Source organism: Bos javanicus, chromosome 10 (assembly GCF_032452875.1).
Source record: "Bos javanicus breed banteng chromosome 10, ARS-OSU_banteng_1.0, whole genome shotgun sequence".
Taxonomy (NCBI): Eukaryota; Metazoa; Chordata; class Mammalia; order Artiodactyla; family Bovidae; genus Bos; species Bos javanicus.
This window is the reverse complement of record NC_083877.1, coordinates 21,408,341-21,435,248: the sequence shown is the minus strand read 5'-3', so window position 1 is coordinate 21,435,248 and position 26,908 is coordinate 21,408,341. Positions and strand designations below refer to the sequence as shown.

General features: G+C 54.5%; 3 protein-coding genes across 4 annotated transcripts; 2 read left to right on the top strand and 1 right to left on the bottom strand.

Annotated features, from left to right (window-relative positions):
• Positions 1 to 23: 23 nt before the first annotated feature.
• EFS (embryonal Fyn-associated substrate) lies at positions 24 to 10,682 on the bottom strand. 2 transcript variants are annotated; one of them, XM_061430419.1, is made up of 6 exons: positions 9,271 to 10,682; positions 3,902 to 4,180; positions 3,503 to 3,643; positions 2,663 to 3,385; positions 2,210 to 2,299; positions 24 to 999 (listed from the first exon to the last, which is right to left on the bottom strand). In XM_061430419.1, exons 1-6 carry the CDS (start codon positions 9,286 to 9,288, stop codon positions 565 to 567), a joined length of 1,686 nt encoding a protein of 561 aa, XP_061286403.1. In that variant the 5' UTR covers positions 9,289 to 10,682; the 3' UTR covers positions 24 to 564. The 2 variants fall into 2 exon arrangements, with proteins under 2 accessions (XP_061286403.1, XP_061286404.1); XM_061430420.1 differs by lacking the exon at positions 3,503 to 3,643.
• A 6,858-nt stretch (positions 10,683 to 17,540) lies between these two features.
• IL25 (interleukin 25) lies at positions 17,541 to 21,814 on the top strand. The gene is made up of 3 exons (XM_061430412.1): positions 17,541 to 18,121; positions 18,313 to 18,557; positions 20,547 to 21,814. The coding sequence occupies exons 1-3, from the start codon at positions 18,113 to 18,115 to the stop codon at positions 20,800 to 20,802; spliced, it is 510 nt and encodes a 169-aa protein (XP_061286396.1). The 5' UTR covers positions 17,541 to 18,112; the 3' UTR covers positions 20,803 to 21,814.
• An 83-nt stretch (positions 21,815 to 21,897) lies between these two features.
• On the top strand, positions 21,898 to 24,839 carry CMTM5 (CKLF like MARVEL transmembrane domain containing 5). Its single transcript, XM_061430413.1, has 5 exons — positions 21,898 to 22,539; positions 23,494 to 23,646; positions 24,074 to 24,166; positions 24,378 to 24,462; positions 24,558 to 24,839. Exons 1-5 carry the CDS (start codon positions 22,414 to 22,416, stop codon positions 24,569 to 24,571), a joined length of 471 nt encoding a protein of 156 aa, XP_061286397.1. The 5' UTR covers positions 21,898 to 22,413; the 3' UTR covers positions 24,572 to 24,839.
• Positions 24,840 to 26,908: the final 2,069 nt, after the last annotated feature.

Below are 26,908 nucleotides of genomic sequence, written 5' to 3'. Positions count from 1 at the left end.
GCTCCCAGGAAGCAGAGTCGGGGAACCAGAAAGCCCGGTTTATTGAGGTGCACCATGTCAGAGGCCCAGCTCTCCTGCTTCTGCGTGGAGGAGTCCTCTGGCCTCTCCCAGACCTTCCCACTCCGGGCTGCCAACGTTCTGCCCTTGCTCTCGGCTAACAGGGAGGCGCCGATGTTCCAAAGCCAAGACACAGGACAAAAAAGGGGCTCCTGGTGGCTCTAGGTTTCAGCTACTTGGCTCTCTGTGGGGTTAAGATTCCAGAGGGGTTGGCCTTGCAGCGCCCAAGAGCCTCCACCCCAGGCTGAGGGAGGAGGAAGGTCCCTGGAGGGCCTGGTGCCTGCCCCTGACAAAGCAGGGAATAATATTAAATATAAATAATTTATACAAAATGGCTCATACAAAAAGCTGTGGGGGTAGGGGAGGAGGGCCTCAGTGAGAGGCTGAGATGCCTGGAAAGGGCAGTAGGGGGAAAGATGCCTCCGTGTCTCATAGTCCCGAAAACAGCCACCTGAGGACTGGAGGCGGCTCTGGGAGGCAGGTGAGGGCAGAGCAGAGACAAGGGGCTCAGGGGGCCAGGCTGGTGAGCAGAGTGGTGAATTGCAGGGCCTGCCCTGCCAGGTCCGCCACGCACTGCGCCATCTCTTCGGCTGCAGGGCTGGATGGGTAGCCCAGGGCAGCCCCCTTGATGGCCAGCACGGTGGCCCGCAATGCCTGGCCCAGTGCTGTGCCCGCGGCCCCGACCTGTGCTCGCAGAGGGGCAGAGGCTGCCAGGCGGCCCAGGGTATCCCCAACGAACACCAGGCGGTGAGCGGCCACCAGCGCCCGCTTGCCGTGGGGCACAAAGAGGTGCGGGGGCTGCTTTGCCTGGGTGCTGGACATCAGGGCTGCCACAGCCGCCTGCAGTGTTGAGTAGTGGCCCTGGCACTGCCCGGCGTAGAAGTGCAGGAGCTGTAGATCTCCAGTGGGCAGAACCAGTGACTCCCCAGGGGACAGGGCCTCCTAAGGGCGAGAAGAGTGTTCAGCGGGACTGCTTGGCCAGTGCCACTTCCGTTCTTATTTCCTTTCTCCTTCCCTCCCTTTGTTCCTCATGCCTTCCTTTCTCCCTGAGCTCAACCCCTTTAAATTGTACCTTCGCCTATCAGACAATTTAGATTCTCTTAGTGAGTGACAGGAAGATGCCCAGAATTGACATCTGATAAACCTGGATTCAAACAACCTCAAAAACAAGTCTCTGAATGTCATCATTCCTTTATCTCCTTTATCTTCTTTATCTATGGGGAGCCTAGTACTACACTGTCCAATGTAAACATAATGCCAACCACACATGCTATTTCAAATTTCCAAGTAGCCACGTTAGAAAAGTTACAAAGAAATTGGTACATATTTTGTAATTCCATATATTGAAAATGGTGTAGTTTCAACACTGTAATCAATATAAAAGTTATTGAAATTGTTTTTCATACTAGGTCTGCAAAATCTAGCGTGCACTTTATATTCACAGTGCACTCCAGTTCGGACTGGTCACACTTGGGGATCAGTAGCTGCATGTGGCTTGTGGCTACCACACTGGATAGTGCAGTTCTTGTTTCTGCCTCCTAAGGCTGCAGTGAAGATTAGTTGATCTTCACAGAAAGAGCTGAGAACACAGCATTGCAAACTGTAAGCACCGTATGAGTGCTGACTATGGCTATGATCAGTGCTGACAGGTGCAATGTACGGAGCACAGGGTCTGGCGCTTGGTACAAACGTGACCGTTGGTAGCTATGGTGATTAGGACCATTCTAGACCATGAGTCGAGGAGATAGTCTCATTTTCCTAGACCCAGAGAGATTAACTGGCGGCTTCAGAGGCCCTGGCTTCTTAGTGGTGGAGCTGGAATTAAGAGCTAGGTCTCTTAGGAACCCAGGAATTCACAGTTGGAAGGAGCCTCAGAAGTCACCCAGCCCAGCAACTCTGTTCCCCTGAGTGCTCGGTTTTCTGACTCCTCTCCAACACATTCTTTCCTCTTTCTGAATTCCTGGTATCCTTTTCTAAGTTCCAGCTCCTTTCTGGATTCTAACTCCTCTCCACCCCAACTGTCCTGTTTCACTGAACTCTTACCCCCCTCCTAAATATATTTCCCTTGATGCTTCAGTTAAGAACACCCCTTCTTCCAAGTTCCTGTTCCTCCTCCCCTGCCTGCTGCTCTAGCACCAACCACACCGGTTACCTGCTGCTCTGGCGGCTCCCTCTCCAGCTGCTCAGGATCCCCTGGGGAGGCCTTATCTGGAGGCCTGGCTTCCTGAACTTTATCCATGCCCTGCAGTAGGGGATAAGGGCCTCAGTGCAGGGGTAGGGGAGCAGGGCAAGGCAGCCCCCGGGGTCTTCCCACTCCTCCCCACTCCCACTTCCTCCTGAAGGTCTCTCCTCCCATCGGATCAGCAGCCTCCTGACTCTGGGTCTGGGAGAGCCCTAGTGGCAGGTCAGAGAGCTTGGGGACCCCAGGTTGGGTTGCGGCACTGATACAAATGATGTGGTCCAGTACAGGGGTCCCAGGCCACAGGGTGCAAGCTCAGCAGAGGGAAAGAAAGGAATGCAGGAAGCCAGGGTCTGCCTCTGGGACCTCAGGTCTTGACCCCTGTTCTCCTGGAGGCATTCTGGGGGCTGACTGAGGCAAGCTCACCTTCAGGTGGACATAGTCGTACTCCTCGGCCACTGGGATGCCCTCGTACTCGTTGTGGTGTCCTGCTGGGTGGTCCTCCACCTCCCTGCCCTCCGGATCCCCCTCCACCTTGGGACCCCCATAGCCAGGCAGGCGCGGTGGGGGTGGGGGCAGGGGCCTGTCCTGGATGCTGCCCTTCCGGCCTGGAGCAGGAGAAGGAGCCGGGGAAGGGCTGGGGGCCTCCGGCACAGGCAAGGCAGGCAGGGGGCGACGGGACAGACTCTCGGCTGAGGGCAGCCGGGGCCTGTGTGGGGGTGGGGGGCTTCTGGCCAGAAGGAGGGCCAGGGTGTCCAGGTCACTGGAGGCCGAAGCTCCCAGGGGCTCTGGAGAAGGGGGTGTCTCCGGCCCCAGCAGGGGGACATCGTAGATGCCCTCGTCAGCGCCCCCGCCTTCCCCATCTGCCAGCAGTTCCTCTGGTGCTTCGTACAGATTGAGGAGGGCTGATGCTCGTTTCAGGTTGGAGGGGGCAGCGTAGAGGGGGGGCCCTGGCTCCCGGCCCCCCTCCCACTCCAGATCTAACTCCAGGTCTGATGGTGACTTTGGGGCCAGAGGCACGTCATAGGGAGCTTCATCCTCTCCAAGGGACTGGGGGGCAACCTGAGCCAGAGGGCGGGCAAAGGAGGCCGGGGAGTCATAGGGGCCATTGGAGGGAACTCGGAGGGCAGTGGGGGGTACGTCATAGACCTGCAGAGGAAGAAGTTAGTTACTCTCAGGCTCGGCAGTGGGCTCCCCACTCCCCTAACCCATCTTCGAGAGCCATCTGTCCTCTGTCCAACAGACACATGAACCCCTAGCCCTCACCTCCAAGGCAGCTCCAGGGGCAGCCAGTTGGGTCCCACCACCTCTGGGGACCTTGTAGATGGGGTCAGGGGAGGGTGGGCAGGGTCCAGTTGGAGGTCTCGAGGTAGGACAGAGTCGAGCTGGGGGTGGCACCACGTACAACTGGGGGGGATCGACAGGCAGGTGGGTCAGGTGGAGTGGGGAGCAGGGAATCATAGTGTGCGCCTGGGAGGAGCTTAGACATCTTCCATCCCCCTCCCTGTGCCAGTGGAGAAAGAGCCCAGAAAAGACTTGGCAGACAGGATTTGAACAGCAGAGTCAGTGCAGAGCTGGGGGGTCTCAGGGCTCTTCCTGTTCCCACTGCACCAGCAGAGAGGAATGGGTTGTCCAGGATCAGGGCTGGGGGGCTCCTGTGCTCACCTCCTGGTCCTCACTGCCATGCTCTGGGGCTGGATGTGGTGAGCCTGGCTGGGTTGGAGGCACCTGGGAGAGGCCAGGCTTGGGTGCTGGGCCAGCGGGAAGGAGCTTCACTCTGTTGGCAGGCACGATGCCCTGCTGGCCATGCAGGGAGCAGAGGCACCAGCCATCCAGCCCACCAGCGCCTTCCCTCTGCAGCACCCGTAGAACGTCCCCTCGGCGGAAGGACAGCTCCTGCGGGGACTCAGCTGTGTTGTCGTACAGTGCCCGGGCCAGCTGGGCCTGGTGGGTGAGGTGGGAGCAGGGAGAGGGGTCTTCACACACATCATCAGGTCACGTTACCCCTGCTCAAAATACAGAGCTCCCTGGTTTCCTCAAGCTAAACATCTGACCTCCCGATTTAGCTCTTCCTGATGGGCCCGGCCTGGCTTCAGTGCCATTCCCTGCATTCTCTATTCTTTGATCTAGACAAGCTCTTTCCCACCTCAGGGCCTTTGCTCTTCCTTTACCCTTCCCTGACTCTTCAGTTGATTGGACCTTTTCATCCTTCAGTTCTTCAATTTCTTTATTTTTTACTGTGCTGGGTCGTCATTGCTGCATAGGTTTTTTCTCCGTTGCGGAGAGCGGGGGCTACTCTCTAGGTGTGGTGCACGGGACTCTCACTGCAGTGGCTCCTCTCACTGCAGAGCACAGGCTCTATGTGAATGAGCTTCCAGAGTTGCAGCACATGGTCTCAGTAGTTGAGGCTCCCAGGCTCCAGTGCACAGGCTCAATAGTTGCTCTGAGGTGTGTGGGATCTTCCCAGACCAGGGATTGAGCTTAAGTCTCCTGCATTGGCAGGCAGATTCTTCACCACTGAGCTACCAGAGAAGCCCCTTCAGTTCTTCTTAAATGTCTCCTTCTCCTGGGACTTCCCTGGTGGTTCGGTGGTTAAGATTCTATGCTCCCAATACAGATAATGCAGCTTCAATCCCTGGTCAGGGAACTAAGATTCTGCAGGGCATGGCCAAAAAATAAATAATGTCTCCTTCTCACTCTTCTCCCCACCTCCTTCTGTGTCTGTCTCCACCTATTACTTCCTTCACATTAGTTTATACTGTTTGTCTGAAGTGAAGTGAAGTGAAAGTCGCTCAGTTGTGCCCAACTCTTTGCGACCCCATGGACAATACAGTCCATGGAATTCTCCAGGCCAGAATACTGGAGAGGGTAGCCTTTCCCTTCTCCAGGGGATCTTCCCAATCCAGGGATCGAACCCAGGTCTCCTGCATTGCAGGTGGATTCTTTACCAGCTAGACTACAAGGGAAGCCCATACTATTTGTCTACTTACTTTTAAAAATACATTTCTTCCCTTGTACTGTTAGCCCTGTGAGAAAAGGGACTATTATATTCCTAGCCCCTGCAATTGGCTTGACCTGGAATCAGTCCTCCATGAACGTATGCTGAATGAATTACACAGGGAAATCTTGCAAAGGTCTCCCATGGAATCTCCATCACCTTCCCTGTTTCCCAGTCAGTATCCCCTACAAGCAGGTTAGATTAAGCAGCTGCAGAGATACCTCATTCTGAGAGAGACTGGGAGAAGTCCAGCCCAGACAGAGCCTCGGCATAATAGGGAAGAAAACAGAAACCAAAGCAATTGTTTTGTTCTGTCTTAGCAAGTAAGGTTCTACCAGCAGAGGCTGAAGTTACCATGAAGAGAAAAGTATATACACTCGTGTGTGTGTGTGTGTGTGTGTTTGTGTAGGGGGGCTGGTGGCCCAACCAAGAGCAAAGATTTATCAGACTGTTTCCAGTTCTCCTGGTGGGGATATCTAAGCTTTTTCCTTTGAGAGCTATGTGCGTGTGTGCGAAGCCACTTGAGTCGTGTCCAACTCTTTGTGACCCTATGGACCATAGCCTGCCAGGCTCCTCTGTCTGTGGGATTCTCCAGGCAAGAATACTGGAGTGGGTTGCCATTTCCTCCTCCAGGGGATCTTCCCAACCCAGGGATCAAAACCACATCTCTTGTGTCCCCTGCATCAGCAGGTAGGTTCTTTACCACTAGCGCCACCTGGACACTATAGGCTCAGGTAAATCACAGACACCAAGTTGCAAATTATATATCCAGACACTGAACAAGTGTTTGCACTAATCATCTCATCTCATTTAATCCTCAACCTGATAAGGGAAGAGTCATCATTATCCCTGTTTGGAAAGGAAATTGGAATAGAGAGCTTGGTATGTTGATATGTTGCCCAATGACATACAGCTGGTGCAATGTGATTTGAACTCCAGGCTGTGTGATTCCAGAGGCTGCACTCACACTGTTTTTCACAACCACAAGCATAAGGATCTACTTTTGGGGAGTTCCCTGGTAGCCTAGTGGTTAGGATGCTGGACTTTCACTGCCGAGCCCCACGTTCAATTCCTGGTTAGGGAACCCAAGATCCTGTGAGCTGTGTGGCATGGCCAAAAAGAAAGGATCTACTTTTTTCTTCTTGTATAGTAACAGTAGTAAAGTCAAGAGGGCCTGTGACATATATCTGGACAAAATTATAATTCAAAAAGATACATGCACCCCTAATTTCATAGCAGCACTATTTACAATAGTCAAGACATGGAAACACCCTAAATGTCCATTAACAGATGAATGGATAAAGATGTGGTGTATATATCCACATGGAATACTACTCAGTATTGGAATGGAATGGAATACTATGGAATTCTACTATAAGGGAATACTACTCAGCCATGAAACGGAATACTACTTAGCCATAAACTACACACACACACACACACACCCCCAGTAGAATATTACTCAGCCATAAAAAGAATGAATAAATGCCATTTGTAGCAGCGTGGATGCAACTAGAGATTATCATACTAAGTGAAGTCAGAAAGAGAAAGACAAATATCATACAACATCACTTATACACGGAATCTAACATATAACACAAGTGAGCCTATCTGTGCAGCAGAAATGGAATCACAGATGTAAAGAATATACTGCTGGCGCCAAGGGGGAGGGGTTGCGAGAGGGACGGAATAGGAGGTTGGGGTCAGCAGATGTAAGTTTTTATATATAGAACGGATAAGGAACAAGGTCCTAGGGTAGAGCACAGAGAACTATATGGAATATTGTATGATAAACCATAGTGGAAAAGAATACTAAAAAGGAATGTGTGTATATGTATAACTGAATCACTTTGCTGTAGAGCAGTAACTAACACATAATTGTAAATAAACTACACTTCAAAAAAAAAAAGACGATCCATAGCTCAAACATGATTTAAGTTCATAGGAAGTTTTCACGATGTTCAAGTTCCCTTTACTAGTCACTCATCACTGGACTCTGGTTCTACCAAGTCGTTTGGTAGAATCAGGCTTAAGCCACTCACACTATTAAAATATATTCCACTTCCGATATGTTTGCTAGTGGCTTACACAGAGATGGTAGAAAACAGGTAGTTAGGCGCTGAGTAGTTAGTACTGAGCAGGTAATCCATGTGGATTGATGAATATGGTGAAACTTCTCCATCGGGTAGGCTGCATTTGGTCAACAGACACTGGGGGAAGGATGGCCTGCTCAGCCAGGGAGAGTGCATGCTCCTCTTGACTGATATTTCCCTCAGGTAGAGAGGTTGTCCAGCCCTTTATAGCTGGATGAGATTAACAACAAACTGACTTCTTGCCTGATTCCAAATTCATCAAACTCTTTTCTGATTACATTTTGGCTTCTAAAGGCAATTGTGCCACAGAAAGCAAACATGCTAGCCAGATGACACAAATTCCTGGTTAGCTTGGCACTTTTCTTTCTAACTATAAATTAGAAATTGGTGTTTTGGATCCAGGCAGGCAGTTAAGAGCATTGTTTTTAAGGCAGACAGACCTGAGTTTTGAGTCCTGGTTCTGCTGCTTTCGAGCTGGGTGACTTTGGGCAGTCTGTTTAACCTCGCCAAGACTCAGGTTCCTTCTTTGTAGAATTCCATATCCATAGCTGAATATCCACTTTCAGATAATAACAGTACTAGCTTCAGAGTTGTTGTGAGTACTGGATGAGACAATGCATCAAGAACCAGGACATACCAAGACAAAGTTTAGGGCCAGTAAATACTCGAAGAAGATTAGCTGTTTTCAGGGTCCTGTGTGTTTCACGGGTATAAATACCAACACTTTCCCCTTCCAAGCAAAAAGAAAGATCTACCTCCTGGGACTATAAAGATGATTAGCTGGCTCCTGAGGCAACATCTTTATGTCGGAGTACCCCCTCTCCCCCTTTCTGGCTCTGAACTAGAGTCTTCTCCCCATCATATAGATTGAGAAGCTAAAAGGAGTTTGGTCTGAGAAGGAGTGAACATCTAACTCATCCTTGAGAGGTGTGGGAGGAGGTGAGCAGCCATGCTTCTCTTCCCAGCGTCACAATCCTCCTTCCTAGAATGCCCATTCAGAGGAGTCCAGTAAACAGGTGGCAGCTCCGATTTCCCTGGGCATCCTAGGGCCTAGCGAAGGGTAGAAACGGGATACAGTTGCTGGGATTCAGTCTACAGGAGTACAAGACAGAAAGCAGGGGCGGGGCTGTGAAGAGCTCCTCCTTGTGTTCAATTACAATTCTGTCCAATGGGATCAAACCTCCCTTGCAATTGCGGGAATCCTGCTAGAGTCGCTGATAGACAGATTGATGATGGGTGTGGCCACCCCAGCTCTACTCCCTCCTCAGGGGCCCAGCTGACTTGTGAGGGAGTGGCTGCCCTAAAGAGGGGTGGCAGTGAGCCACACGTTTCCTGGGAGGCCTCCTCCCACTGTCCCATCATGCCAGCTGTCTCCTCCCTTTGTCCCCAGTCCCAGGAAAGTGGCCAGAGGCTGGGTGACATCAACCTCCCCTCCTCTCTCTATTTTCCCTTGCTCCCTGCCTGGTCTCCATCTTTTACTCTATTTCCCCTCCTTTCCTCCATCCCTCCTCTAGAGCAGGGCTTCCTTGGGCCTTTTGCCCTCCGGTTTTCCTGGAGTCACCTCCATTCTTTCAGCTCCCTTTCAACCTTTTACAGCCCTCCCAATCACAAACCCCTGCCAACCTCCAGTGGCCATCGGTTCCCTCCCATAGAAGAGGAGACTCAAGCTTGCCCCCTCCCCTCCTTCCAGGGGCAGCCTCCAGAAAGAAAGAGAGGAGAATGGGAAGGGGAGGAGAGAAGGGGAGGCCTGACCCAGTAGGAGTTAGGGATGAGAGGCGAGAGGAGGTAAGGGAAACCAACGTGCCAGAAGGGGGACACAGTCTCCTGAAGAAGCAAGGGACGAAGGAGCGAGACAAAGAGAAGGCAGAAATAAAAGTGACAGGAGTGCAGGACAGACCGTGGCGGTCTCTGCCCGTCAGCCTCCTCTCTCTGGTTGGACTCACCGACGTGGCTATGGCCATGGCCTTGGCCTTCCTCGCGGCCAGCTCCAGGCCAGGCTCGGTTTCGCTGACTTCAGCAGCGGCTGACCCGCACCATGGAGGCGGCCCCCGGCTGCGGCGCCTGAATCGTGGCCTCCCCAGAGGTTGGAGGAGGAGAAAGAAAACCCACAAAACTCCCCAAATGGGAGGCAGCTTGGCCGGGCAGGAGGAGGAGCAGGGCGGGCCGGGGCGTCGCTGCGGGACCTCATCCAAGGGCGCGCGCTCTGCCCCGTCCCCGCGGCCTCTCGGCGGCTGCAGGGTGGGCCAGGCCCCGGAGCTGCCTGTCCTAGGCCTCGGGGGCACCCTGGGTCCGCATGGGCCCAAAGCTCCCTTCCAGTGCCAGGACGGGCGAGGAGGTGGGAGCTGGGGCTGCGCTCGACGCCTCTTCGGGCCGCTCAGGACGGCCCTGGGGGCAGGGAGAAGCCGCCGGGGCGGTCGGGCTGGACGAACTAGTTTAGGGGCCAACCTTCCCCACCCGGAGCCGCGCCGGAGAGCGGTGCTCCCAGGGCTGAGATCCGGGCGTCGGGGGCTCTGCAGCAGCCCCGCTGCGAGGGAGGGGGCGGGGGTAGTGAAAATCGAGAAGTTTGTCTCTCTTCAAAGTCGCCCGACTTGGCAGCGGAGGCCAGGCTGGAGCCAAAGGCCTCGGAGAGTAGGGAGGCTGGGCTGGACGACCCCAGTGGCGGCTTTCTGCCCCAACGCTCGAAGCCCCCAAGGCGAGCTCCCGAGCACGCACACTTGCTCGCAGCGCGCCTCGGGGTCTGGGGGCGCCGGGACCGTGCCTCGCTACGTGCACGCGGGCCGGGCTCGAGGGGGCGGGACGGCCTTCCCCACGCGGCCCCTTCCAACCCTCGGCGCCAACACTCCCGCTCCCACCTTCGGCCCCCTGGCCCAGGACGCTGGCCCCCGCCGCCCCGCTTACACGCACCCTTGGCGGGGCCCCTCCGAGCGCCCCAGGGCTCGTGGCAGCCCAGGTGTCTCTGGGAACCGAGAGAAAGGCCACAAAGCAAAACAAGGAGCAAACAGAAGGCTAAGGAGGCGCAGCGGCTAGGGTCCTGCGGACTCGCCTGGAAGTGGGGTGGGGGGGGCACTGAGAGGGCTGGAAAGGGTCCGGGGGTCGCGCGCTGCTTTCAGGCTCACCCCCCGCTCGCGGCTCCCCTTCCCTCCCCTTCCCAGGCTCCCGGCGCCCTCTGGGTGCAGCTCCTTTCTCCTCCCCTCGGGCCCTCTCGGCTCCGGCGCGGGGCTCAGTCCCGGGGATTAAGAGAAAGGAGGGAGGGGAAAAGGGAGGGGAGGGGAAGGGAAGGGGCGGAGGAGAAAGGGGGACGAGCCCTCCAAAGGCGGGTGTTGAGTTTCAGCTCAGGACCCTCGGGCTAAATTGCGCGCCCCCTCCCGGCTCCTCTCCCCCTCCAGCTCCAGCCTGACGTCGCGGCGGACCTCCAGGTGGTCCGGTTCTCTCCCTCCCCGGAGCTTTCGTCTCCCCGTCACGCCCCCGCTCTCGCCCGCCAGCCCCGCGCCTCTCGGCTTCCCTTTCATCAGCCCCACAACTGTCTTTCCTTTGGGAGGGAGCGCGCTCCCTCCGCCCTTCTGGGGTCCTCAACGGAGCCTCTCTGCTCCCTCAGCGTGGCCTCCGCAGGATGGCCGGCCGGGGGTCTGGAGCTGACACAGATTCTAGCCCGGGCGAGGGAACGTGAGGCCTGAGCGGCTGGTTCCGGAGCTGGGGGCGGGCGAGCTGGCGGGATGTGACGCCTCTGCCAGTCTAGGCCTGTCCCCTGCCCTCACTCTGGCTCACTCCTGCTGCCAAGTGGAGTAGAAGTGGTCACTGCGGACACAAAAGGGCAGGACTCGTTCAGGGAAGCTGGGATTTGGAGCCCCAGGAGCTGAAAGGACGAGGCTCTGGTCCTCACACCTGTCGGCCCTATTATTGCTCCTTTGCGTGCCGGCATCCCTTCAGCTCCCCACTCCCTCCCCGCGTTCTTTCTCTTGGAAAGAAGACTTCAAAGCCCCCTCAGGGACGCTGGAAAAGCCGCCTTCTGTTTTTGAGGTTCCTAGAATTAAAAAAAAAAAAATGAGATGCCAATCTGGATTGAAAAGCTGTAGCATATTTTCAATATTTACGTTTTACGCATTAACACTTCAAATACAATAGACAATGGCTCTATGCATAGCCTCATTTAGAGATAATATCTGAAGTCTAATTTAAGGCCCTTTGAGAACGTGAGGCCTTGGATAGAGGCTCCCTACTTCCCCTCCCATCCACCCCACCTCCACATTCCATAGAGCCACAAGTCCAGGCATTTGCCAGGAGGGGAGGGAGAGACACCTGCCCCAGCGCCCTCCTCTTCCTATTGCTTGGGCGCCTATGAACAAACTCAGACTCCTTTGGGATGGGAGAGGAACTTTTAAATTTTCAGATGCATTCTCAGATGCACCTTTTCTAGCTCCAGCCTGGTCCAGCCTCTTTCAGACCCCAGCCCTAGGGGCCTAGCTGCCTGGAATACAGATAGTCAGCTACTGGGGAGTGACGGGTATAATCTCTGCCCAGAGGACTGCCAAGGCAAATTGGGGCTCAAGATGGAGGTGGGTAAGAAACACAGTTCTAAAGATGAATGCTCTGACTGGTGCTCGGGAAATAGAGACTGGAAAAGACTAAGCAGGAAGGAAGTGCTGGGACCTGGCAGAATGGTGGTTTGGGAGGTGGGCAAGAAGGCTCACTGCCTTCGTTGTAGCTGAGGGTCTAGCTAGTGCCTGTAGCTAGGTGAGGGAAAAGGGAAAGTGAAAGTGAAGTTGCTCAGTCGTGTCTGACTCTTTGGGACCCCATGGACTGTAGCCTACCAAGCTCCTCCATCCGTGAGATTTTCCCAGCAAGAATACTGGAGTGGGTTGCCATTTCCTTCCCCAGGAGATCTTCCCAACCCAGGGATTGAACCCGGGTGTCCCGCATTATAGGCAGATGCTTTACCATCTGAGCCACCAGGGAAGTCCCTGGTGAGGGGAGCAGAGTGCAAACCTGCAGGAAAATGAATCTGTGCTTCTGGAGTGCCCAGGCAGGGAATGGAGTCAGTCAGACTTGGGGAGAGGTGAAGTGAAGTGGAAGGTCGCTCAGTCCTGTCAGATCCTTTTCGAGGCCATGGACTGTGGGCTGACAGGCTCCCCTGTCCATGAAATTCTCCAGGCCAGAATACTGGAGTGGGTAGCCATTCCCTTCTCCCGGGAATCTTCCTGACCCGGGAATCAAACCCAGGTCTCCCACATTGCAGGCAGATTCTTTACTGTCTGAGAGCCATCAGGGAAGCCTAAGAATGCTGGCGTGGGTAGCCTATCCCTTCTCCAGGGAAACTTCCCAACCCGGGGATTGAACTGGGGTCTCCTGCTTTGCAGGACGATTCTTTACCAGCTGAGCTACCAGGAAGCCCTGGGGAGAGGTGGGGGTGGGGGGGTTTGTCAGCTGTGTGAAGTTGGTCAAGTTCTGGAACATCTCTGAAGCTCCGTTATTCATCTGGAATAGTGACTTTGGTGAGGTGTGAATACATGTGAAGTGCTTATCACGATGACTTTCCCTCTTCACCTTGGCTCCCCATGACCCCACCCCCACCCCCACCCCCAGCTTGTACCTTCAGGAAAGCTCCAAGCGTTTCTGTGTCAATGGCAGGTGGAGTCTTCTCCTTGTCCTTATGACTCATCTCTGCCCTCTCCTTTGCAAACAGAGGTTTAAAGTGATTCTAACTTGTTCAGGGAGGATTCTGGGTCCCAGGTTAGGATGGAAAAAAACCCAGACTGGATGGGTAGCTAAGACCCTGGGTGGGCGGCTGACTCAGATGGGGGCCCTTGACTTCGGGCCTTGCCTTTGCCATTGTTCATGGAGTAGAAAGGAAGGAACTCCTCCATTGGGTTTTCTGGGTCCCAGTCTTCTCTCCCACTCATGTCCCTCCCCAGCAGAGCCCTCCAGCTGATCTCATCCTCATCCTTGAGATTTTTAATTGTGACACATGGGATCTAGTTCCCTGACCAGGGATTGAAGCCAGGTCCCCCGCACTGGGAGCAAGGAGTCTTAGCTACTGAAATCCCCCTGCCTGCTTCTTCACTTCCTCTCATTCTACACTCTTCCTTAGCTTTTGTTTTCCAACCACATTGTCCTTTCTGTTTCTTAAATGTGCCAAGACCTTCCACCTCTAGGACTCTGTTGTCCTGTTTTCCTCTGCCTGGACCATCTTTCCCCAGAACCTTTCCATCATCATGTCAAATTCCACATCTTCAGAAAGGCCTTCTCTGACTTTTTAAGTTAAAGTTGCCCTCTTCCTCTACCAATCCCCCACCCCCAGTAATTCCCTATCTCTTAACATTGTTTCACTTTCTTCATAGCACTTACTATTATCAAAAATTACCTTGTTTCCTTATTTACCATCCCTCTCCCCCTAAGACATGAGGCAGGAGCCTTATCTGACTTGTCCTCCTCTGCCTTCCTAGCATTTAGAATGGTGTCTGGCATCTAGTAGGTGCTCAATAAATGCTTGGCAAATGGATGAATGAGCAGGGCAGCCATGACTGTAGGATTGAGAAAGGCAAAGGCCCACCTGGGGAGGAACCAGCCCTTGGCTAGGGGAGGGAGTTGCTGAGTTTTTTGTCCTGTTCACTCTGATTCTCTGCACGTCTCCCAGGCAAGAATGGGTTCTCTTTGAAGGCAGACTCCTTTTGAAGGCAGGGGAATCTTTGTAACTAAAGGTGATCCTATAAATTTATTTTTCTGAGCTCCAAAATCACTGCAGATGGTGACTGCAGCCATGAAATTAAAAGACGCTTGCTCCTTGGAAGGAAAGTTATGACCAACCTAGATAGCATATTCAAAAGCAGAGACATTACTTTGCCAACAAACGTTCGTCTAGTCAAGGCTATGGTTTTTCCAGTGGTCATGTATGGATGTGAGAGTTAGACTGTAAAGAAGGCTGAGCGCTGAAGAATTGATGCTTTTGAACTGTGGTGTTGGAGAAGACTCTTGAGAGTCCCTTGGACTGCAAGGAGATCCAACCAGTCCATTCTGAAGGAGATCAGCCCTGGGATTTCTTTGGAAGGAATGATGCTAAAGCTGAAACTCCAGTACTTTGGCCACCTCATGCGAAGAGTTGACTCATTGGAGAAGACTCTGATGCTGGGAGGGATTGGGGGCAAGAGGAGAAGGGGACGACAGAGGATGAGATGGCTGGATGGCATCACTGACTCGATGGACGTGAGTCTGAGTGAACTCCGGGAGTTGGTGATGGACAGGAAGGCCTGGCGTGCTGCGATTCATGGGGTCGCAAAGAGTCGGACACGACTGAGCAACTGATCTGATAAATAATTAGCAACCAGTGCCATCATGGTGTCCCTATCAGGTTATGGGAGTCTGTTCTGAAGGCCTCCATCTGGGCCAGGCAGTCTCCCGTCAGTTGCGGGGTCACAGGGAGGTTGAGGTGTAGGGGTGCTCCAGGGCTGAGGACAGCATCTATTTACCAGCAGGGGGCAGAAGTATTTCTGCATTTTAACCCCCTGCAGCCCTACCGGCCCCTCAGGTGAGTGCACCTGAGCATCCACGACCCTGCTGAGCCCTGCGGTTCGGTTCCAGCACTGTTTCAGGGGCTGCTAAGCTGGTTGGCACTTTTGTGTTTGTTGCTCAGTCATGTCTGGCTCTTTGTGACCCCATGGACTGTAGCCCACCAGGCTCCTCTGTCCGTGGGATTCTCCAGGAAACCATGCTGGAGTGGGTTGCCATGCCCTTCTCCAGGGGATCTTCCCAACCCAGGGATTGAATCCAGGTTTCCCACATTGCATGTAGATTCTTTACTGTCTGAGCCACCAGGAAGATACTTTTGCGGTCATCCTTGTTGCCCTTTTTCCCTTCAGCCTCCCCACCAAGCATGCCCATCTCTATGAACAAGGAGAAGAGAGGGCCCTCGGTGAAGAGCGGATCAGAGGCAGGGGCAGGACTTCAAGACAGTGGATGAGAACTCAAATGACTTTCTGAGGAAGGGAAGGACAGCCATCGTAGCATCTTTCAGGCTTTCTTGGCCCAGGTGGGATGCCCCTTTTCACATCTTCCCTGTTCTTTCCTGCTAGGGGCTGACCTCGTGTCAGTGGCTTGGGGTAGCATGTTCAGATCTCCCCTGTGGCTGCCAGGTCAGCCCCAGGCAGGGAGGCACCCCTGATATCAGGTACTGGACGAACTTTGCTTCTGCCTCCACGTTCTCCCCATGGCCACCGCCATCTCTCTACACCCCCAGGGATTCCCTGGAAGCTGAAGTGACTCAGGGATTCTTAGTCACCCCAAGAGGAAAACCCTCTGGAAAATGTTTCTCATGGCAGGGAGTCACCCTGAGGAGACCCACAGCTGCTCCTGAGATAAGGGTGGAGGCTGAGCAACTGCAAGGAGGTGGGCGGGGGCGGGGGTGGGGGCGGGGGGGGGCAGGGGTGTGTGTCTCAAAGGACAGGTTGTGTGTCAGGCCTGGTCATCACAGGGGAGAATGTCCCTCAGCAGTTTTCTTAGAGGAAGTCATGGTACGGAGGCAGGGGGACAACCCAAAAGCCTCTCCTGGAGGAAACATCCCATGCAATCAGTGTGTGTCGTTTGCAGCATCAGCAAGTGAGCGCTTTCAAGCATCCTGTCCTGGATGGGGGCCAAGATCAGGAGGTCTGGGCCTGTGTCAGCCTCTGAGACTTTGTTCGACTTGGGGGAAACCCGAGGGATCCAGCACTTCTGGAAGGTCCCCGCAAAGCCTTTGTTGGGGCTGGGGGTTGTTTGGGAACACCAGAAGCCACTCTGGGGGCCATGGGGCAGACCTGAGGCTGGGGGAGAGGTAGCCAGAGCTGTGGATCCCAGCCAGCTGGCTGAATGCCTGAGTGGGCAGGAATGCCCTGTGGCCTTGAGCAGGTTTAGGTGAGACCTGTCCAGCCCACACCTGGGTGAGTAGGAAATCCCTTACAGCAGGGGCTTCCCTTCCATCCAGAGGTCACCACAGTGTGGCATTTCCATACCAGGAACTTAGCTTTGGAGTTTTTCAGGGCTGGGAGGGAACCAGTTCGGCTTCCTCCTAACTGTGCAAACTTGATGAGGTTACTCAATTTCTTTGGGTCTCAGTTTCTTCATCTTGACATGGGGACAGTAATTTCCATCTCATGGTTTTATTATAAAGGTAAAACTAGCTGATGCATGTGCAGGGCTTGGCACCCTCCTGGCACATGATCTCAGGAGCTGAGGGGGCGGATGGAAGTGAGAGGGTGTGGGAGCACAGGGCCAGAGAGTGGGCCAGTGGGAGTGGGGCAATGTATTCCTGGCCCCACTGCTCTTCCTAAGTGGCCCTGCTCTCCTAGCCATCACCTGTTGACCCTAAGCTCTCACCGCCCTTCAACTTCCAGGCCCCTCAGAACTCACCAGATCAGCTTGTCCCACTTCCGAATGCCCTCTGACCTCATCATGCCTCTGTTTTAGGGCTGCTTTGCCCTAAAGCATTCAAAAGATTCCTTATCGCTCTGCCATTTGAGTTATTCCTGGTTCCCTTTGTTTATTTCCTGAGTCGTTGGTTACCAAAGGAGTATTTTCTAAGGGAAAGCACATGCAAATCAGGAAACATCACTCTAGAGACGGTGTCTGTATATGAGTGTGTTGGAGTCCGCAGTGGCGGGGGCGGGGTTGGTGAGGGGGTGAGGGGAGTTGTTGAACAAGGATGCAGAGAAAAAGATTGGAGCAAAATAGGCAGAGAGCCCCCCGGATGGGTGGCCCCTGACTGACCTGTGTCTTTGCGGCCAGGCCCAGCTGAAACCTTGCCAGAGCACACATACCCTCTCCTGGCCGACAGTGGTCCATGGACCTGTGACCGCACGGCCTTACCCCACGGCCTGAGAGCAGCAGCTCCCCCTGCCATGCTCCTAAACTAGTGAGTAGGGGTGGGGCAGGCTGATCTGGGAGCTGGGTACTTCTGTTGGCTCTTAGCTAAGGCTGTCACCTTGCCTCTCTTCTTGGTTCTGTCTTCTCATTTGTACCATGGGAACAGTCACTCAGCACTTCTTCCGTCAGACCCTGCACATCCAGCCAACAAATTGTTGGAGTCAAGGCCCTCCTGGCAGCCTATGGGATTAAGCCTGTATCCTGAGTCCAGAGGAGGTCAGGGGATGTACAGAAATGGGAGTGGGTGGCCCTTGGGGAGGGCAAGGGGAAGTTGGGGAGAAATAACAGACATTGGGAAGTCATAGATGATTGTGGTCATAGAAGTTGGGCTCGTGGAGGATGAGGAAGGGGTCAGAGAACAAGCAGACAGAGGGAAATGTTTACTAAGGTGGAGGATCCTGAGGACATCTGAGAAGAAAGGGAAGAGAAGAGACAAGACCCTGGGTGGGAGCAGCAGGGATTATAGCAGCAAGGCCTCTTAGAGAGAGTCCGAGTGATGTTCCCTAGTATCGGGTATTAAGTGACCCAACAGAATTCTCATAATGCCTGTTCCCCAAGGCACGGGATAACAGGATACTATTACTTTGACCCCACGCCCAGTAAAGGGCAAAGAACAAAGTTTACTCAATAGGCTTACGATGATGTTAATCACAACTTCCATGAGTCTAGCATTTAAAGCAGCTTTTGGAAAGACTTACAAGTTTTTTTTTTAGGGGTTTGTTTTGTTTTTTAATCTCAAGTCACACCCTCCAAAAGGTAGTGGAAATAAATTTGAATAAACAAAACAGGTTTGCTGAAAATAAAACCAGGACTCCTAAACTGCTCCAGTCAAACAGCTTCCACAAGGGCTTACTGTCCAGCCAGCGTGGCACTGAGGCTTGGCAAGCAGCATCCAGCATGTACCAGGTAAGTGTGCAGGGGCCTGGCCGGGACGGTGCTGAGTGAGGCAGGAGCAGAGATGTGGGTGGGGATGGAGGGAGCTCTCAGTTTTGGGGCTGCGGACCAGATGGGGCATGAATTAGAATCTCAGAGAACAGCTGGGGGAGGGGGCATCCAGACTAGGCAGGAGCAGTTTTCTCACTAGCCTTTTCCTACAGGCAATGGCATTCTTGGCAATGGTCATGGGAACCCACACCCTCTGTTTGGGGTCCCAGAGGTGTTGCACCCACTGGCCCAGCTGCTGCCCCAGCAAAGGACAGAATTCCACTGAGGAGTGGCTGAAGTGGAACAGTGTGCTCATGCCTCCCCCAGAGACCACCAGCCTCGCCCACCACCCAGAACCCTGCCGTTCCAGCAGGGATGGACCCCTCAACAGCCGCTCCATCGCCCCCTGGAGATATGAGTGAGTCTGCCAGCCCCTGCCCCCTGCTAAACGCCTGCTCATGTGCTGGTCAGGATGTGTGTGAGGGACCAGGGGAGTTCCAGCCAACTCCAGCCTATCTGTCCCCCTTTTACCTCAGGGAGGTTATCAAGTTTGGGTGTTAGACAAGGTCTAGCCCTGACACATTTTTGGTGACCTTGGGCCAATCGCTCAGGGGTTCAAAGCTGAGTTTTTTTTCAATCTGTAAAATGAAATAATATTCTATAGCCTAATGATGCAGATCATACGAAATAGTGAAAAATCTAAACAGTACAGAAAATTTAGGTTTTCTTCCTTTCTCCTTTTCCTCTACTTCTTCTCCCCCTCCTCCTCCCTTTCTATCTTTCCTCCTCCTCTCCCTTCTCCTTTTCCTTCCCCTACAATGGCTTTGTTTTTCTAACAAAAATATCAGGGAATAATGTACAATATAGGAACAAAGCAGCCCAATACCAAATGTTAGTGTTCTGAGCCATGAATGGGTTCTAATTATACCCTCTTTCTGCTCTGGGGGGACAGTTGGGTGGCTGGACCTCCAGGCTGGTTGTCTTTGATCATGAGCTGTCTTATTCTTTCTCCATGTGCTGCCACATATTATAATTCTCTATTTATGTCATGATGTAAACAAATATTAGAAAGTACTGAAATTGGGACAATGAATTAAAATACTAAAAATTAGTATTCTAGGGGTCCCAAACATATTTCTCCTCCTGTTTTGCACTCTCTTGGGGTATCTGTGTTTCCACCCACTGTAAGTCTATTTCTGGCTTAGCCTTGGCTTTGGGGATTAAAGGAGAAGGTCATTGGCTAGGGAGGGGGCCAGCTTTGATTGAGACTAGATCCAGGATGGAGACTCCAGGCCACTACGCTTTGAAGTGGTCTCAGTAGGCTGGCTAGCTTCTAGACTAAATCTAAAGAGGTTGGGAACCCCTTTGGGGAGGCTGGGTGCCAGACGGCTGACCTGGCCGGGGTCTAGACACCTGGGCTGTGAACCCTTGATAACCACTTGGGCTGGTCTTCCCCGACATGCTTTGCAACATGTGTCACACAAGCTGTTCCTCAGAAAAAAAGTGATGATGTCGAGTAAGTGGGGGGAAAAATGCTGCAGTCCCCACCCCCTTAGAGGTTCTCAGCGTGCTCAGCACATTCACAGCGAGAAGTCTGCAGAGAAGACCCCATTAAACTCAATGCTTCCTAGAATCATTTGACCCCAGACCCCTTCCGCTACAGTGCGTTTATCAGGGAATCCACTCTGGGAGATGCTACACTAGCTGAGCCCCAGTTTGCGAAGGCCTGTCTGTTGGGAGGATGGTTTTCCAACCTATTGGCTGTTTCCTACTGAGTTTCTGGAGCACAGACCTTTGGAGCACTGACTTTTCACATCTTCTGGGGGCTATGAAACCTTTTCAGAATAAGTTAATAAGTCTTACCATACACCCAAACATGTGCTTATTATAATGCACAGTTGGAATCTGGAGGACGGGCAGGACATGGCAGACAGTGGCTCCCTCAGGGGAGTGGGGCTGGTGGGAGACAGACTGTCAGCCTTCATTTCGTGCTTTCTTATACTTGGATAGAAGAGCAATTTTTATTTTAAAATTAAAAAAATACATATATACTAACAAGCACACAAGGCAGCCTGATGCTAGAACCCAGCATATGTATCACATGGAACCACAGCTGGTCTGGTAGAGGCCCCAGGGGAGCTCCCCACCTGGCCCCTCCCTCAGGGCTCCAGGACCATTTGGAAAGTCACTCTTCCATCCCCGACCCTCATAGTTCAGGAGAATAAATCCCAGGGGAGAGGGGGTGACTTGTTCACAGCCACCTGGCTTGTGGGTACCAGAGCTGGAACCGAAGCCACAGAACTGACAGCAGCCCTGGTGTTTCCACTCTGGGTCCTCTCTGCCCCTGGCCAGCCCCCCGGGCTCCTGGCCAGCCTCCCTCCAGGGCCTGACTCTTGCCGCCCCACAGGTTGGACAGAGACTTGAACCGGCTCCCGCAGGATCTGTACCACGCACGTTGCCTGTGTCCACACTGTGTCAGCCTGCAGACGGGCTCCCACATGGACCCCCTGGGAAACTCAGAGCTGCTCTACCACAACCAGACCGTCTTCTACCGGCGGCCGTGCCCTGGACAGCAGGGCGACCACCATGGCTACTGCCTGGAACGCAGGCTCTACCGTGTCTCCTTGGCTTGCGTGTGCGTGCGGCCCCGTGTGATGGCCTAGCTGTGCCGACCATGGCTGGTCCCTGGGCAAACACTGGAGCTGGTTGGACAACCACCTGCTGTGGTGAACCAGGACACCTGAAGGCACAGCCCCTCCAAAGGACCACTCGGAGCAGCAGGATCTTGGGACAGGATGGGGGACCATGGGGGGACTGCACTTTGCACTTTTTGGAGTGGGTGAGAAATGCAGGGCAAATCCAAGGCAGTAGTGGCTGGTTATGGTCCCTGGAAACTGGCATCCTGTCCTTTCCTCCTGGGAAAGGTCTTCAAAGCTCTGCTATGTCTGTCTCTTCTTTCCTCCCACCCCCAGCTGCCCTGGTGCAGCACAGGCACTTTCAGATATTTTTCCCTTCGCCAGTGGAGAGCCCTTCAATTCATTAGTTTGTTCACTGACTTCCCTGGTGGCTCAGAAGGTAAAGCGTATGTCTACAATGCAGGAGACCTGGGTTCAATCCCTGGGTTGGGAAGATCCCCTGGAGAAGGAAATGGCAATCCAATCCAGTACTATTGCCTGGAAAATCCCACGGACAGAGGAGCCTGGTAGGCTACAGTCCATGGGGTCCCAAGGAGTTGGGCACGACTGAGCGACTTCACTTTCGACTTTCACTTTCCTTCATTCATCAAACACTTAGTGAGCATCGACTTTGGAGCATCTTTGGAGCATCGACCTTAAACCTCCTGGTGGAGTTGCTAGTCTTTTGACATGAATGCTGCTAAGGAAGAGGCTGTTATTGAGCAGGGAGAGAATTGTTCAAATAAATAATCTGTACTTAAAAGTGGCCTAATTTGTCTTTGGCATCCCTGGTGCCTGAGCATCTTGTGGTCCCCAGCCTGGTCCCATTTCCTCCCCACTGTCAGCTCCCACCTACTGCCCTCCGGAGTTTCCGCTGTGGTCCCCCAATCCCTCCCCTTCCCTGGCTCCCTGGGTCAGGCTGCCCTCCTGGCATACTGGAGAAACAGAGGCCCATTGAGGCACTGCAGCAGGCACACAGCGCCCCCTTGTCCCCCCAACAATCTGCCTTTGTCCTCAGTTTTGGCTGCTACAGCTTGGTCCTGAGGGGTGCTGCCTGGGCCGGGATCCAGCTCCCACCCTCCCTGAAAGGAAAAGAGAGAAAGGATGATGAGGAAGAGGGTTAAGGTTAGGGAAGGGAGGACGAAAACTGCCTCAGGCTTGGGTTCTCGGGGGCTCCTAGCCTGGCACATTTCTCGGCTCACCTCCCAGCTCCTCCCGGTTTCTCCGCAGTCCGCCCCCTCTCCCCTCCTCCCTTCGCCCACCCTCGGCGGGTGGGCGGGGTCAGGCTCCAAGTAGGAGAGCTGACCCCTCCCCTCTTCCCCGCCCCCCTCCTCCACGTGCCTCCTGTGGACCAGTGCAGGCACCAGCAGGGCACTCTGGGCAGCTGGGTGAAGGCCTATCTGGGCAAGCAACCCCCCGCCCGCACCCCGCGGCCGCCTTCTCCGGGGCCCCACAGCAGGTCTGCCCGCTTCACTTTGAGGTTTCTCGCAGTGCCATTCCTGCTCCTGTCTGCTTCCCCGTCCTGCCAGGTTCCCATCCTCCTGTTTTCCATCTTGGGCTGGTGGCAGTCGCGGGCTGTACCCGGTGGGCCTCGTGGAGATGTTCAATGCTTGGAGTCGTCGCGACCGGCCCCCCGAGGAGAGGACAGCTGCAGGGCTCGACGGCTTCGCGGTGGACAAGACCTTCCTCTCCTCCCTCAAAGGCATCCTGCTGGAAACTGAGCTGGTAACAGCCGCCTCCCCAGCCTAGAGCTTCACCTCCCAGCCCCGGGCCCCTCAGGGCTCACCCCTCAGCAGCCTCCCTCCCCCGGCTCTCAGACACCCCGCTTGCCCCAGCGACCCTCCCCACATCTCCTCCCCTGCCTTCTTGTTGCTCTTCCACCTGGAGGCGGTGACAGCAGCTTTCACTGACTTTAGGAAGGATTGAAGCTAGACGACACTGAGGGAGCGTGAGGCACAGGGATGGGATGGGACGGGGGTAACACGAGCCGGCCTCTCCCCGGGCTCTTAGATGGCCACTTCTTGGCATGTCCAAGAAGTTCAGTTACCCCAAAGGGCAGCCTTTCTGCAGACCCACTTTGTCGCCTGCTCCCTGTGAACATCTGTCCTCAGGAAAGTACCTTCCCTTATTCGCTTAGCAAGACCTCAGTGTAAACCTGAGTTTTCGGCATATACCTTATCCTACATTTGAGAGCTGAGGGGACGCACATCCACTCTGGAGCATCTGCCTTCTAATCCTTGCCTCTTGGCATGGAACCAGGGGCTCTAGTCCTTATTAGAGGAGTTTTAGGCATCCTGGAATTATTATGGGGCATGGGGTACCTCCTGGGGGCACAGGCTGATGTCCCACCACTCGAGGGGCTGGTGTTCCCAGTGCTAAAGGGGGACCCACTCTCTTTTGGATTTCATAGAGTGGTGTTCCCCAGAGCCGTGAAGCTTGGTTAAACTGCTGGGGCTGCTGGGGCCCTGGAGCAGGGGGAGCCTGGGCTGGCAGAGGTGGGAGGCTGGAGTCGGCCCTTGATGGGCAAAGGCCCTGGGCATGGCTCCTGCCACCAGGGTTGGCGAGACCTCTGAAGGCAGGCAGTGTGCTGGCTGGGGGAGCTTCCTGGAAAGAGGGAGGCAAAGGCCTGTCCTGGCCTGTGTCCCCTTCCTGGTAAACTGCCCACCCTCTGCCCTGCAGGCCCTGACCTTCATCATCTTCATCTGCTTCACGGCCTCCATCTCTGCCTACATGGCTGCCGCGCTGCTGGAGTTCTTCATCACACTAGCCTTCCTCTTCCTCTATGCCACCCAGTACTACCAGCGATTCGATCGGATGAACTGGCCCTGTCTGGTGAGGGTCCCCACCCCGTGCTGCCTCCCTCCCCACCACTCTGGGCCCTTCTTTCAACATTGAATTTTCCTCTTCTAGCCTCTCTCCTTTTCCTGGGTAAGCAAGGAATCCAGCCCCCATGTCCTATACTCAAACATGGCTTTGACCCCATCCTTCAGACTGCTCCCCGATGCAGGTCCAGCCCCAGCCCAGCCCCTTGGCTTCTCATCTTGGTCCCTGTCCCTGTGTCCATCTGCGTCCCTCCTCTGGGGAGCTGTGTGAGCTCTCTCTTGCTTTCTGTCTCTCAAGTGCCTTATGTTGTGTCCAAGGGCATCTCCATGTAGGGATTCCCAGTACCTGAGGGTCAAGCCGCTGACTAGCCTGGAAAACCTCAGGCTGATGCCGCCTGCCCTCTGCTTCCCTTTGACCCTGCACCCCCAACCCCCAGGACTTCCTCCGCTGTGTCAGTGCCATCATCATCTTCCTGGTGGTCTCCTTCGCGGCTGTGACCTCCCGGGACGGAGCTGCCATTGCTGCTTTTGTGAGTCCAGCCCTGCAGAATTCTCCGGCTTCCCCCATCCCCCAGGGACCTCCGGCTGATGGTCGCACACTTCCTGTGCCTCTGTCCACCCCAAGCTCAAGTCAGCGCCCAGGGCCTGGCTCACACCTTGCCCCGTATCACCCACCTCCCTCTCCCTGGTGTCCAGTGGCTGGCTGGCCTTTGTTGTGGCATCCTCCTCCTGCTCTCACAGGTATTTGGCATCATCCTGGTTTCTGTCTTTGCCTATGATGCCTTCAAGATCTACCGGACCGAGATGGTGCCCAGGGCTGCCCAGGGTGAGTGCCTATCCTCTGGGGAGAGGAGATGCCCCCTGCCCCCCAACCCAACTACCCCCCCCCATGCCCTACCCCACCTGGCTCCATCTTCACAGGGGACCAGCAGTGACCCTGGGGATACCTGGCTTCTGAGCCCAGCCAGAAAGTGGGACAGGGGAGCCCAGACTCATCTCCTTTGGATTCACTAGCTCCCTAGCCTACTGTCTACTGCCCCAGCCTACAGTGATGGAGCCAAGTCTGAGAGAGAAGTCACGTGGACTTGTCTGTGGGGGCTAGTCTGGCATTTGATGAAGCTCGGCCAGGGAGGGGGTTTTGTGGACTAAGGGGAGGGTGCAGGAGGAAGCTGGTCATTCCCAAATTAAAAGACTGAAATCCTACTGGTGATTCTCTTTCTTCCTCAGAAATTAGGCAGATCAGGAATGCTAGGAACATTCATGGGAATGTTGCGTGGAGCAGGTCATGGTCCTTTCTCTGGGACCAGGTCTGAACAATGAATGAGCAAGTGGGGCTTTAGACTGAAGATGCTGAGGATATCCTTCAACACAGAATTTCCATGCCATGACTCTTGGGTGCAAGGCTACCTTGTGGTGAGCCTGGTGGCTGGGCACCCCGGGTCCTGTGTATGAAAAAGCACAAGCCTTCCCCAGGTGAATGAAGGCCCACCTGTCCAGTCCTTCTAGTGGGTTGCTTGCCTGGGGCATGTGTAGAGCTCCCCCTGGTGGTGTGGGGAGGACTTGACCCACAGGTCACCAGGGAGAGGTCAGCATCCAATATAAGAGGGAGATTCCCTTGTTGCTGGAGCTGGACAAGCCTTCAGATATCAGCTGGTTCAATGCCCTCATCTCACATAAGAGAGGACATACCCAGTTAGGGGACGTGACCTCTTTATTTGTGACAGAGTTAGGGCTGGATCCTGGGCTTCCCTGGTGGCCCAGCGGTAAAGAATCTGCCTGCAATGCAGGAGACCCAGGTTCAATCCCTGGGTTGGGAGGATCCCTGGAGAAGGGAATGGCAACCCACTCCAGGATTCTTGCTGAGAGAATCCCATGGACAGAGATGCTTGGTGGGCTACAGTCCATGGGGTCGCAAAGAGTCGGACAGACCGAGTGACTGAGCACGCACACACAGGGCTGGAGCCCAGCACTCCTAATGCCTAAACAGGTGTTCTGGATATTATACTGAGTCCCTTGAAGCTCATTAAAAACGGCCCAGCTTCATTTCCAGGTCTCTCCATCAGTAGGGCCACCTTCCCAGGCTGCCAGCACCCCAGCAGGATGTTTCCTGAACATCTTGTGTACAGACCCCGTGCTGGGCCCCAGGGACTCAGAGGTGGCTGGCAGACCCCCCATCCTTGAGCCTCACAGACGGAAAAGGAGACCAGCTAGTGAAGGGTAGTCACAGCTCAGGGGGAGTTTGAAGTCAGCCCTTCCCGGCCCATGAGAGCCCAGTGTGGCCGGGATGACCCTGCACAGCCTTGCAGATCCCCAAATGGCTGAGCTCCTCCAAGCTGACTTGCTCATAGCCCCTCTCCAACACTCGCATGTTCCTGCCCTGAAATGTCTTCCTTCTCGGGTGCTCTGTCCAGATGCAGGCCCTGGTCCCCAAAACCTGCCCGAACCTGAGCTCTGGTAGAGGTACTCTGCTACCCTCGATGCTATCCACCTTGCCTCTCTTGGTCTGGCTTTTCCTGCCCCCTACGTCCTGTTCTGTCCTCACATCCTGGATCCTCACCATGGCTGGTGGCCTTTCCAGGGTTAGAACCGACTGAATTTTGTGTTTCTTTGGTCTTTGCTCATGGTTCTCAGGACTTTCTGTACAGGCCATTCTCAAGACAGGTGGTGGTGGACATCCTGGACAGGAGGTGGTGAAGGCCTCAGGGGAGGGATCAGAAGGGCTTAGCTGGGGAGTCCAGGAGATGGGGGTGGGGCAGTGAAGGGATGAGAAGGTGGTCAGGAGAGCCTGGCTGTAAAGCACTGCAGGGGGCAGGGGTTTGCTAGCAGACGGGGCTCAGGACCCACCCTGTCCCTTGAGCAGTTGTGTGACCCAGGCCAGCCTGTCCCTGGTGGGAGCTTGGAAGGAGCAGAGATGTGCTCTGTGGTGTGCGCCTGTGTGTGCTCTGCTCACATGTGTGAGGGTTCAACGTGAGGCACGTAAAGCCCAGGTTTGGTCCATACTGCACTTCAGTTCAGCTTGGCATCAGCTGGCTCCAGTCTCAGGATGCCCTATGGGAAGGTAGGGCCCACACACCCGGGCTCCAGCCACCTGTGCCATCCCATCTCCATCCCCAGCCAGCTTTGAGCCTCTCCTAGCATCAGTGGGGAAATCATTTTGGAGGGAACAAGACACTTTTAACCCCCGTGGCTTCAGAGGCGGGGTAGGTGGAGGAGGGCTTCAGTTTCAGCAGTGCAACTCCGTGTCTAGGCGTCTGGGGTCCGATTGCCCTCCT

Coding starts and splice junctions, on each gene's coding strand:
- EFS (XM_061430419.1), bottom strand. Junction 3,644..3,901: donor ATGGCAGTGAGGACCAGGAG/GTGAGCACAGGA, acceptor GATCCCCCCCAG/TTGTACGTGGTGCCACCCCC. Junction 3,386..3,502: donor CCCCTGGAGCTGCCTTGGAG/GTGAGGGCTAGG, acceptor CTTCCTCTGCAG/GTCTATGACGTACCCCCCAC.
- IL25 (XM_061430412.1), top strand. Junction 18,558..20,546: donor ATCGCCCCCTGGAGATATGA/GTGAGTCTGCCA, acceptor GCCGCCCCACAG/GTTGGACAGAGACTTGAACC.
- CMTM5 (XM_061430413.1), top strand. CDS start 22,414: ATGTTCAATGCTTGGAGTCGTCGCGACCGGCCCCCCGAGGAGAGGACA. Junction 22,540..23,493: donor TCCTGCTGGAAACTGAGCTG/GTAACAGCCGCC, acceptor TCTGCCCTGCAG/GCCCTGACCTTCATCATCTT. Junction 23,647..24,073: donor GGATGAACTGGCCCTGTCTG/GTGAGGGTCCCC, acceptor CCCAACCCCCAG/GACTTCCTCCGCTGTGTCAG.